The 11,543-nt window shown below is 33.0% G+C and overlaps 1 protein-coding gene across 2 annotated transcripts in view; it reads right to left on the bottom strand.

Moving 5' to 3' along the window:
• Positions 1-5,661: 5,661 nt before the first annotated feature.
• Positions 5,662-11,543, bottom strand: part of LOC108906102 (rap1 GTPase-activating protein 1) — a 502,314-nt gene continuing 496,432 nt past the window's right edge. For both annotated transcript variants that reach the window (XM_018709260.2, XM_018709261.1), the window contains 3 exons: positions 10,584-11,016; positions 9,034-9,387; positions 5,662-6,848 (listed from right to left, as the gene is read on the bottom strand). In XM_018709260.2, coding sequence (XP_018564776.1) covers positions 6,708-6,848; positions 9,034-9,387; positions 10,584-11,016 — 928 coding nt within the window. In that variant the 3' untranslated portion in view covers positions 5,662-6,707. The remainder of the gene's footprint in view (positions 6,849-9,033; positions 9,388-10,583; positions 11,017-11,543) is intronic.

Here is an 11,543-nt window from a genome sequence, read left to right as displayed (position 1 = left end):
TAATTAAGGCCCTTATAATTCCCTAGGTACATAAATAACTATTATTAACTGCCCACCGAATAATTTTTATTAATAATGCTAACCCTGAAGCAACGAATTTTTCTTGTGAAATGTTATGGAATCTGTAATGTTTCATATCGATATGCAATACAAATTTTAAATAAAAAGTATCCAGATGTAGCTGTAACTCATAGAGCAGTTCGCAAGCTAATTATAAAATTCGATACCACTAGTGATGTAAAGAATATTAAAAAGATAAAAAAAAGAATACAATGATGCTACTGTTGTCACTAAGGAAAATTCAGTCAGAAACCATAGATACCTATTAGCAGATCTCATAATCAAAGAATTTTAGTATACAACAAAATCTATTCATTGAAACCAGTTATAATAATAAGTTGCTTGATGGTCGTCGTTTGGACTTTTGTTTAACAATGGGTCTGGAACTGACTGAAAACATTTCCAACTAATGGTGTAGTTTCCTTTCAAAATTATAGATACTGAGCTAAGGATAATCCACAATTTCAATTGACAATAGTCAAAAATTTTAAAAAGTAAATGTCTGGTGTATGTATGTATGTATGTATGTATGTATGTATGTATGTATGTATGTATGTATGTATGTATGTATGTATGTATGTCCCCTTGTACACCCTCCTTCACTACTCGAGTACTTTTCTTCAAATCATCCTATTTACTACACGGGTGGCTTGGTGGCAAAGTCTCGTACAGTTTATGTATGATAGCATGGTCTTGAATTACAGAGATTTTCTTTGCTCTGTTCTCTTTACCATTTATCGGGGACCACACGCATGCGGCAAATGTTGAGCGACCCAGGTCTCTGGTAGGCAGCCACAGCCACGTCCCCGAGCCTGTCTTAGGCCACCCATCCAAATTCCAGCCTGCGTCCGTGATGCTTACCTCGGCAGATCGAAATCCACCGGCCAAGACAACCGGCTAGGCGGTCCCAATGTCTGGTGTATGTATCATAAAATAATTGGTCTTTACTTTTTGGAAGAAAATCTTGATCGAAAGTCTCAAAAATTTTGTTTTGGTTCCGGGGACACACTGTATAGTGTTCAAAAAAAATCAAGTCTGGCAAACTCTTAAGTGGTGATTAATCGGTCTAGCAGCCGTTTAAAAAAACAAACGAATATGGTGACTTTAATTGTTGCTATTACTAAAGCAATCTGTTTTCATTAAATTATTTTTCATTAGTTTCGCTGTCTAACAGTTGATTTAAACAAATTATTAATGTGGGTATCTATGTACCAATATTAGTTAATATTTTATAAATCCTGTAAAAATTTAATTGTTGTTTAGAAACAATAGAATATTTTTCTAATGTTCGACAACAGTGATATCAAAGAAATATGGTGACTTTAAAATGACACGTCGCTAAGTTATACAAAAGCAATCTATTTTACTAAATTATTTTTCATTGTTACTGTGTGGCTACTTCCCACAATGTAGATTGATTTAAAAATAACTGGCAACGCTGATAGTGCACTCATAAGCAAATTCCGGGTGCCTCGGTTTACGCCGCCCAGTGGCGAGTATTTGATTTAAAAAAAGGAGAATTTCAGATTCTTGTTCAGGGGGAACACATAGTACTGTTGCCCTTAAAAAACTAATGACCACTTAATGTTATACCCTGTATAACGTTAACGAGATTCTCAAATAAAGGATTCTAAATCTCTCTAATAATTGTACATTTTACATCCAAAGGTTAAAGAGTATGTATTAATATTGACAGCATCGTCGAAACCTACTTTTGTATTGTGTTTCTTAAAATTTCTTGATATTACTGTTGTATTTTATATTTGTAACACTAAGCATTACACAAATATCAACTTCACTTGTTGATAGACGGTGAGCTAGCTACAAAAAAATTTCATCTATAAGCATCGCAAAAAGTCTCTACCTTAGAAGGTTCTTCGTTTAGTGGAACACTAAATCACCTGCCTGAGCAGTCAGAAAGATTAAGGCGGCGGCAGCAGCCAAAGACAGTACATTTCACGCCAAATAAAGAATAAGATTCAAGAATAAAAATTGAAGGAAATAGGATTATTATTAACTTGACAATAATCTTAATTTTCTATAATTAATTTAATGTTTATTGAAACAAAAATGTAATAAAATTGGTAGACTGTTTACTGGAAGAGAATGTGTTGGCAGACCCCAGCACTTTTCACCAATGGGGTGAAAATTTTTCGGTGAAAATTTTTTTAATATTGATGGATAAAAATTATTCGTGGTTATTGTTTATACCCTTGAAAAATGATATGCAAATAAATAGACAGAAAAGTAAAAGATAACATCCAGGCAGACTGTGATAAACAGCGCACAGTGAAATCACTCGAGCTACCACTTGCGCTGTTTATTGCAGCCTGCCTTTTTGCATACTGTTTTTTAAAGGTATACACAATTACCACGACTAATTTTTTTCCATAAATCTTATAATTTTTTTCACTGAAAAATTAAATTACGCTGAAAGATCAATTTAAATAATTAGTTATTAAAAGCAAAACAAATTATTTTCTAAACCTTTAACATGATTTCATGCATTGTATGTGATTTTCATCCAGCATTTTATCAATAAGGAAAACAGCGACCATTAAAATTATCAACCAATAATGTAGAATTTCAAGCATTTGCTGAACTAGGTGATATGTTTCCAGACAATACTTTCCCATCCCATTAACAAGACTCGATTTTTGATGTTTTTAAAAAATTATAACGTTAGCGACATTTAGGAACCATTCCAAATAAAAGTACAGAATTTTGGTGCTTCTTCAATATCTCCTTGTCAAAGAGAAATGATACACCGTTATGTAAGATCAGTGTATATTGTTAGAATATAGCGTACCAGAAAGATAACATCCAGGCAGACTGCGAAAAAGAGCGTATGCTAAAATCACTAGTTATAGTTGTTACGATTTAAGTTAAAAACACTTAACTCATAAATTCTATGGAATCCATAGGTGTCCAGAAAAATTTTGCTATATGTAAATTCTTGGGATAGATTTCTTATTAAATTTATCTCGAATCATGTTTAAAGTAGGATCTTTATTTTCTTTATACATATTATAAATTGTACACAGTATTACATCTCTGGTAATATCGTAAGTATTCTTTAATTTAGTATTTCTCCGTTTCCTCTTTGTATCGCGATCAATAATGTCTCCTTATTTAATTACGCGATAAATTGTCGCTTTTGATATATTAGTTAATTCGCTAATCCGTGTCCTAATTTCTTTATCACATTGTTCACTATATTCTCTTTTCAATCAATCATGCATTCATTCATAACTATTGAAAATAATACGTTGACTTTGTACTTGTAAATCTTTGTTTTTAAACTGAGCTTGTTTCGACGCTATCGACAAAAACAAAGATAATTACATATAATATTTATTTTAATAACTATTATCCTTTACTGGTTACGATATGAACAAATAATAATATCGTATTATACCAACAACATACCACGCCAAGCACTGCACTGACAAAGCCAAGTGAACCACGGTTTACGACCTAGTGCACCAATGCAGGTTTGCTTTGACGACCAGTGCGCCGTAGCCGATTCTACATCAGGCGGATTGGTCTGCCAGTACCGGACGCACCGAATTGCTGTTCGAGTATAAATTACGGAACAGATCATAGCCAAAGCAGAGGAAGAAAGAATGACCGCAAAATCCGCCTGTTTTTGAGACTTTGACAAATCTTAAAAATATTCTAAAAGTATCAAAAAACTTGTCATGAAAAATGAAAATGAGCGTCACTTTCAGTTTTTCGAAAATTTTCGAATATTACTCTTATTTAGGGGTTGAAAAAACAAAAAAAGTGTACAAATTAAGAGTCATCAACAGTTGTAACACCCCAAATATTTCTATGTTGTTATCAAAATAATATTATGAACGTGAAAATATCTAATTTCGTATTTGATATGGTCCTGTCCAGATTGAAAATCAACCCTTAATATCCTTAAAGGGGTAAAATCATTCCCTAAACACCTAAAAATGCAAAAAAAATATATTAAGTTACAATTTTTTTCTTTTTCTTTTTTACGTGATAATTGTATCAACCGTTAATAACCCACAATTCAATGGTTGAACTTAAGGGTGGTTTTACCCTCATTTAGGGGTATTTTCCTTCGGATCTAGTGATTCTGGGTTATTAACGGTTCAATTATCACGTATAAAAGAAAAAGAAAAAAAATTGTAACTTAATTTTTAGGCGTTTAGGGGATGACTTCACCCCTTTAGGGATATTATGGGTTGATTTTCAATCCGGACAAGACCGTATCAAATACGAAATTTGATATTTTCACGTTTATAATATTATTTTGATAACAACATGGAAATATTTGGGGTTTTACAACGATTCTTAATTTGTTCACTTATTTTATATTTTCAACCTCTAAATAAGGGCGATTTTTGAAAATTTTCGAAAAACTGAAAGTGATGCTCATATGCATTTTTCATGAGGAGCGTTTGGGTATTTTTAGAATACTTTTAGGATTTTCCCTGTCGCCTCTGTCAGTCTCAAAAACAGGCGGAAAAATGACTATTTTGCGGTCACTCTTTTAAGAGAAGTGCAGACGGTCATGTGCTTCAAGATTCACAGGTTTCAACTGAAATCATAACAACTACACCACTTGAACTCTTTATTGCAGTCTGCCTTGAAGTTATTTTTCACTTTTTAGTAGTGATGGGCAGAATCGAGTATTTTTAAGCATCGAGAACTCGGTTCTCAAATACTTTTAAAAATCGAATGATTATCCGAGATCGAGACCGAGACCGAGAACCAAGAATCGAGTACCAGACAGAAGACTAGACCCACCGAGACCGAATGAGTATCCGAGAACACAGGGACTCGAGAACAGCGGCAATGCAGAATCGGTGTATGTTGGCGACACGATGTGAATTCTAATGCATAATCGGGATATTCTTATTTCGCATAACTCAATTCTGTTCTCGTACTCGCATCGACAGTAGCTTAGCAGTTAGTAATTAAGGTAAGCCTCGCAACGAACGAGAGATGTGGTTTGTTTTACGGAGCATTTTCCGTTATTAAATATTAATGTAATTAATGAAACCTAGCTGCAAGTCATTAGTTTGGGATTTTATTTAAAAAAATAAATAAGTAAAGCACTCTAAAGCACATCCGCCTAGTGTCTAGTCCATCTATCTGCCCGATACTCGAAACCTCATCATGAATTTGCAACTTGCAAGTATTCAAATGTCCGCATAAAAGTTCTCGAGAACAGCGAGAACTTTTAAGAATCGAATGCATATCGATTCTTGAATTCGAATTCTCCCATCACTACTTTTCAGTACGCTTTTTTGTATATGGTTTTTTAAGGGTATAAACAATAGCGATGAATAATTTTTATCTGTGAACTATATAATTTTTTCTAAAAAATTTTCACCATTTTGAAGCGATCTGCCAACACTTTCTTTCAGGAAACAATCTGCCAATTTTATTACAGTTTTATTTCAATAAACATTAAATGGTCCTGCAACTGTTGTGTTTGAATCTTATTCTTTTTTTCGTCGTGAAATTTATCGTCTTTAGTCACCCGCTAACGCCTTAATCTTCCTGACCGCTAAGGCAGACGATCACTATCAGGGTATGGGCATGAGTAAAAAAGACGACTCACAGTAGGTAATAGACATTTTATTAGATTTTGATGCAGCAAAAAATATTGTCAAATACAAATCAAGGTACATAAAAAACAATCATATAACTTGTACAAAAGAACACTTAGATAATTAGGTACTTAAACAATAATAAAAGCTTCTTCAGAATAAAGAATAGTGGTTATATATTATCTATTAAATAGTACACATATAGTGCATTAAACTCTGTCGAGAATTGCACGGCTCGACCAAATTTTTGTGTAAATAATCACCTCCCCTTTCGGAGATGAGAAATTTCTTTCGGAAAACACTTTGGGAACATGTGGGGTGGGAGAATTTAGAGTGAGGAAAGTTTATGTACACAAAATCTACATAATACATTCGTACTAAACTTTAGTAATACATATTGCAGTTGTACAAACTTAAAAATATATGAACAAAGTAAAAATAAAGAATCTATAACAATATCTGCACAAACTAAGTTTTTTCTTCTAAATACAAAAAAAACTTAAAAGCTAATAAATACTTTGTTATATACACTTAGTAAATAATTAATTTTTCTGAAACAGAATTTTTGGGGAATGTTAACTTTGGTATAATTAGGTTGGTAAAGTTTGTATTTAATAATATACAGTTTTCATTATACATTAATAAATATCTAAGAACTAAACATAAAATCCTTGAAGAAAATAAATTTATAAAAGTACAAAAAAATATCACAAACAAAAATAAAGAATTCAGTAGTCAAGAGTGTGATGTGAACCTTTTGTATTTTTAATATGCTGTGGTGTGTGGGTGTATGTATGTGCAAACATCTAATTGACATTTTTACGTACAGATTTCTTCTAACTATTGTGTTTAATAGTAGTAATTATATATTTTAAATATTAAAACAATAATTACCTATAACTACTATAACAACCAAACTTCTAAATTTATACGAAGAGAGAGAGAACTGAAGTAATACTTGTAAAATGAAATAAGAATAAGAAGCATACAAGTTGAAAGAGAAAATAATACAAATAATACAAATCAGAAAGAACTTAGAGTGTGAGGAGGATTTTACATTGGAGATCTTTCACCATTTGGGCTGTAATCTTTTAGAAGTTCTCTCAATCGAATTATTTCCTTCGTGGCCACTGCCAGGTCACCTTGAAGACCCAGTTCCTTCTCTCTTAATCTTTTTATGTCCCTCTGACAATTCTGAAATAAAGAAATGCACATTTTTAGAGTGACAGTTAATACTAATGGTAACAATCAGTTGTAACAGTGGTTTTCAAAGTTTTTAAAGTTGCGATTTAAATTTATAGTACTTTTAAATGAAACATTAAGTACAAGCACACATATAGGTATAGTATGTTATACAGGATGATTCACAACTTATTCAAAAAAATTTGGGAGTAGATGTGACATGAGAAATATCATAAAAAAAAATTGTAAAATCCGTATAGTTTCTGAGAAAAAAATTATTGAAGTTGTAGTACTAGCAAGCATTACATAGCCGGACAGCTGTAGTCTTTAGCGTCATTCACAATACGCGTGTGAACCATGTGGTATCTGCGACTTCGAATACAGAAATTCGATTTTGATTGTCATTGCAATAGTGTTTACAATAGTTTTTTTAGTAGTTAGTTAGTATCAAAAATGGCTTGCAAGACAACATTTGTATTATGGTGAAACATTTGTGTTAAGGTGAAGCAGGACAACATTTGTATTAGTTCGTAGAAACTGAGTAAAGCGGAACCAAATGCGTTTACACGTCGGTAGACAAAATTTTGAACAATTGTTGTAACATCAGGTAGGCAAATTATTTTATTAATTAAAATCACAAATTAATTTTATTAATAATAACAATAGCGGCAAAAGTAGTTGAATTTGCTTATATAAAATAAGTGCTATAAAATTCTAATTACATATTCTTTTGATGCGAAATTCGTTCAAATTTTTGTCCATTTTTATCACACTTTGCCGCTGAGGCGGTCGCATTGTACGAGGTCAGGTATTACAGTGCACCAGTTTCCAGTGCCGTGCAGAAGTATATTTTTAAATCATTTTCAAACGGTCCTTTTTGATTTTTTCTTTACGAAATTGTATTTGTAAGAGTACATACAATTTTTTTTTTGGATAAGTTCTTAATCACCCTGTATACGTAGACATTCATCTTTTCAAAGTATTTTAACATAAGCTTTATGAAGTTATGTTTTTGCCAATCTGGTAATAAAAACTTGTCAAAAGCCACAATATTCTCTGCGAATATAAGCATGTTATTACAGGGTGTTTTTGAAAAGGTTTTGAAAAAGGTAGTAAACATTCAGGGACATAATTAATAGATACTTGGACTTTAGAGGTAGTTTATTAAAATTAAATTTTAGTCATAGTTTTTCGGTTTACTTAAGTTTTTGACCACATCCTAACTACGAGTCTTATTCAGCAACATTTTATGACACAACTTTTTTAAAGTTAGATTTTTAACGTAGGTTGTATATCAATGCAAAGTTTAATTTATTTTTATATTTAAAAGTGGTACTTTTGTTGAAATTGTGAAAATGCACAGTTTTTGAGAAAATCTCAACTTGTGTGGAGACCACAAAGTCAAACAGCTTCCTTAGTGTACCGAGTGTTCAGAAACAAATGAGCCCTCAAGTATAGCCTACTTGGATTGAAATAACTGGATTTAGATCAAGTTACTTTAATACAATTTTCTGTGTTTAATAAATTATCGATCTGCAAAAAAATTGTTTATATCCCATTTTAATACACCTACTAACATAACTTTTTATTATTAATTAAAAAATAGACCCCAACTCAAAAACTAAAGGCCCATGATTTATATACAGACAAAATAACATGAAAATCTTATAATTTTTGTATGTCTAATTAGCCTCTGAATTTATAGTACTTTCTTACAAAACATACTGTATAAATTTGTAATTGCCCTAAACTGAAGGGTCATTTTTTAACCACCTTGGTTTCCATTTGAAATAATGAAAATATTTAAGATCGATCGATGATGAAAGGTAATTAAGAACAATCCATTTGGCTTAAATTCTAAATATATTTTAGACAATTATTTACTGACAAGATGTTAAAATAAAAATAAAATAATTTGAAATTGAAAAATGACGACTATTATTCCAAATAGTCTGTAGATTTAAGAAATTAGTTTTCCAAAAACAAGCAAAAAAATATTGTTTCTCTAATACTACACGCAGTAATAATAAAAAAATCCGAGAGTAACCTTTGTATACATCTGTATAAAAAAACTCATTGGGTTTCTCAGAACTTTTTAAAGAATTTAATTTAAATTCATGTTAATGTTAATATTTTGTAAAATTTTGTACCCACATTTCGGGAACCACTGAATTATACTACTGAGTATCAAACTTACCACATTCTGTCGTAGCAAGTCCAACTTGTCACACTTCAACCTCGTTACTTCCTGGATGAGGGCTTCGGTGCTTGGTCCGGTGGTGCTACCAGGTCTGTCCTGGCACACGCTGCAAGCCTTTGCGGCAGTCTCGGCACTAGACATGCTTTCCAGACCCGTGTCACTGTCTATGTAGCCTCCAGCTAAGTGTTCCAAGTCCTCGCTAGTAAGCGACGAGTCGTCACTTGCTTCAGATAGAGGTGGCCGTGAATGTGCATGGGCTGTCAGATCTGGGGAAGATGCAGTGGATGAGTTGGTGCTTCCGCTTTTCTTCCCGTTTGAGACAATGGAGCTCTTCGATATTGATCTTCCGCTCTGAAAAATTAAGAGAAAAATAAGGGTAATGTATTATGCTTAGATCAGTCGTACTTCTTATATCTACCAAAACACTGTTAGATGAAGGAAGAGAAAAGAGGCTAAGGACAGGGAAAGAGGAAGAAAAACAAGTAAACCACACTTCTAGTGAAGAACATATAGATGAAAAATAGGTAGATGAGGACGTACAATAAGAAAGAGGAATGATAAGAAAGAACTAGAAGAATAAGCAGAGCAACAAGAAACTTTAAGAACAAGAAGCTGGAAATAGATATAAAGAAAAACTAATAAAACATCAAGAAGCAGAACAAGAAGAACACAAAGCAGCATAAAAAAAATATGAAGCAGATTTCCACAAGATGATGATGGAGAAGAAGAAGAACCAGACGAAGAAGCAGGACAAAATCAGCAAACGGAATAAAAAGAACAAGATTAAGAAGCAGAAGAAAAAGAACAATATCAAGAAACAGAAGAAAAGAAGAACACAAAGGTCACGAAGAAGGAACACAAGGATATAAAGAAAAAGATGACAAAGAAGGAAGGAATGACGTAGGCAAAGAAGAGAGAGAAGGAGACAAAGTAAATAATGACAACAAAGATGGAATGGAAGAAAACAGAAAAATAAGGGAGGCGAAGAAGAGGAAGAAGACAAACCCCAAAGGAGATGATGATGAAGATATAGTGGAGGAAAATGAAAGAAAGAGAATGTGAAGGAGAATCATAAGAACAAAGAAAAAGATGATGAGTAAGAAGATTGCAGTAACAAAGACAAGATGGAAAAAAAGAGGGTGACAAAGAAGACGGAAAAGAAGACAGAAGAGAAGACGATAAAAAGATGATGCAGAACAAAAAGGAACAGTAGTATAAGCAAATATTAAGAAGCAGATTATGAAGGAACAATCAGGACCCATGAAAAAGATGGCAGGATAGTGAGGGAGAAGACAGTGTAGCTGACAGAAGAGACAAAGAAAGAGACAACTGAAAATGATTCAGGAGAAGGGTGAGGAGACAATGAAGAGGCAAAGAAAGAAATGATAAAGAAGACAAAATGACCAAAGACGAGAGTGAGAAAACGTTGAACAAGACTACAAAGAAGGTGAATCAGAATTGGTTGTTGTTGTTCCCAGATCCCAGGTGTTATATTAAAATTGTTTTGGCAATACGTTTTTTTATGTAATCTTAAAAAAGATACTTACCGATGGTGTGGATTCAGAAATGGTGGGCTGGCTGCTCTTCTTAGACAACCTCTCATGTCCGTTATTACCCAGATTGTTATCTACACTCTGACTGGTCTTGACTCTGGCACTCCAAGCCTTCTTCACAGTGTCTATAAACCTGGAACCTGGACCAGAGTCACTCTTGGGAGTTCCCGGTATGAGATTGGCGCTGCCTCCCAAGAACTCTGATGTCTTCTGTTTCAATTCGTCGGTAAGCGTCTGTAGGAGCGAAGTACGCGTCCTCAGCTCCAATTTGGCGAACTTGTCTGCTTTGTAGCAGGAGTTTTCGGCATTTATCAGCTTGGTCAGCAGGAATTCCTTAAATTCCGGACCATGGCGGAATATCGCCGGGGTTGGCAAGGTTGGACCAAAGAATGGGACGTCGTCGCGCGCTGTTACGCTCACTTTGTATCTGGAAAAATATACCAATGAGAATTTTGAGAATTAAAAAAAAATCAAATTTTATTAATACGTAAATTTTTTTCTCTATAATTTCTGAATACCGAAATATAAATCAGAGATGTATGTTAATTGGAGGAAACGATTTTCCAGACGTATCTATCATATATAAAAGATTTTGAATTGGCAAAGAATTAATGACGATTTCAACAAAACCATCTATAAGTTTTCATAGAGAAAATAAGGTAAATAATAGTTAATAACTATTTGTCACATTAAGAATCACTCGGATAATAAAATTCCTCCTCACTATTTTGAATTATTCGACTATCGAGTCATTTATTTCTAATTATAATATAATCATATTATATTGATGTCTCTCATTTATTATTAATACAATGAATTGGGAAAAAAATTTGTTTTCCTGGTAAATTTTATTGTATCTGTCTATGATCATTTATTAATGTCAAATTTATGTAGATTAATTTGTAACGTCCGTTGATGAAACCGTACATGGTGTAAAAAACCAGGGCCGGATTC

Source organism: Anoplophora glabripennis, unplaced genomic scaffold, assembly GCF_000390285.2.
Source record: "Anoplophora glabripennis isolate ALB-LARVAE unplaced genomic scaffold, Agla_2.0 scaffold214, whole genome shotgun sequence".
NCBI lineage: Eukaryota > Metazoa > Arthropoda > Insecta > Coleoptera > Cerambycidae > Anoplophora > Anoplophora glabripennis.
The sequence above is the reverse complement of the archived record's forward strand: the minus strand, read 5'-3'. Positions and strand labels throughout refer to the sequence as shown.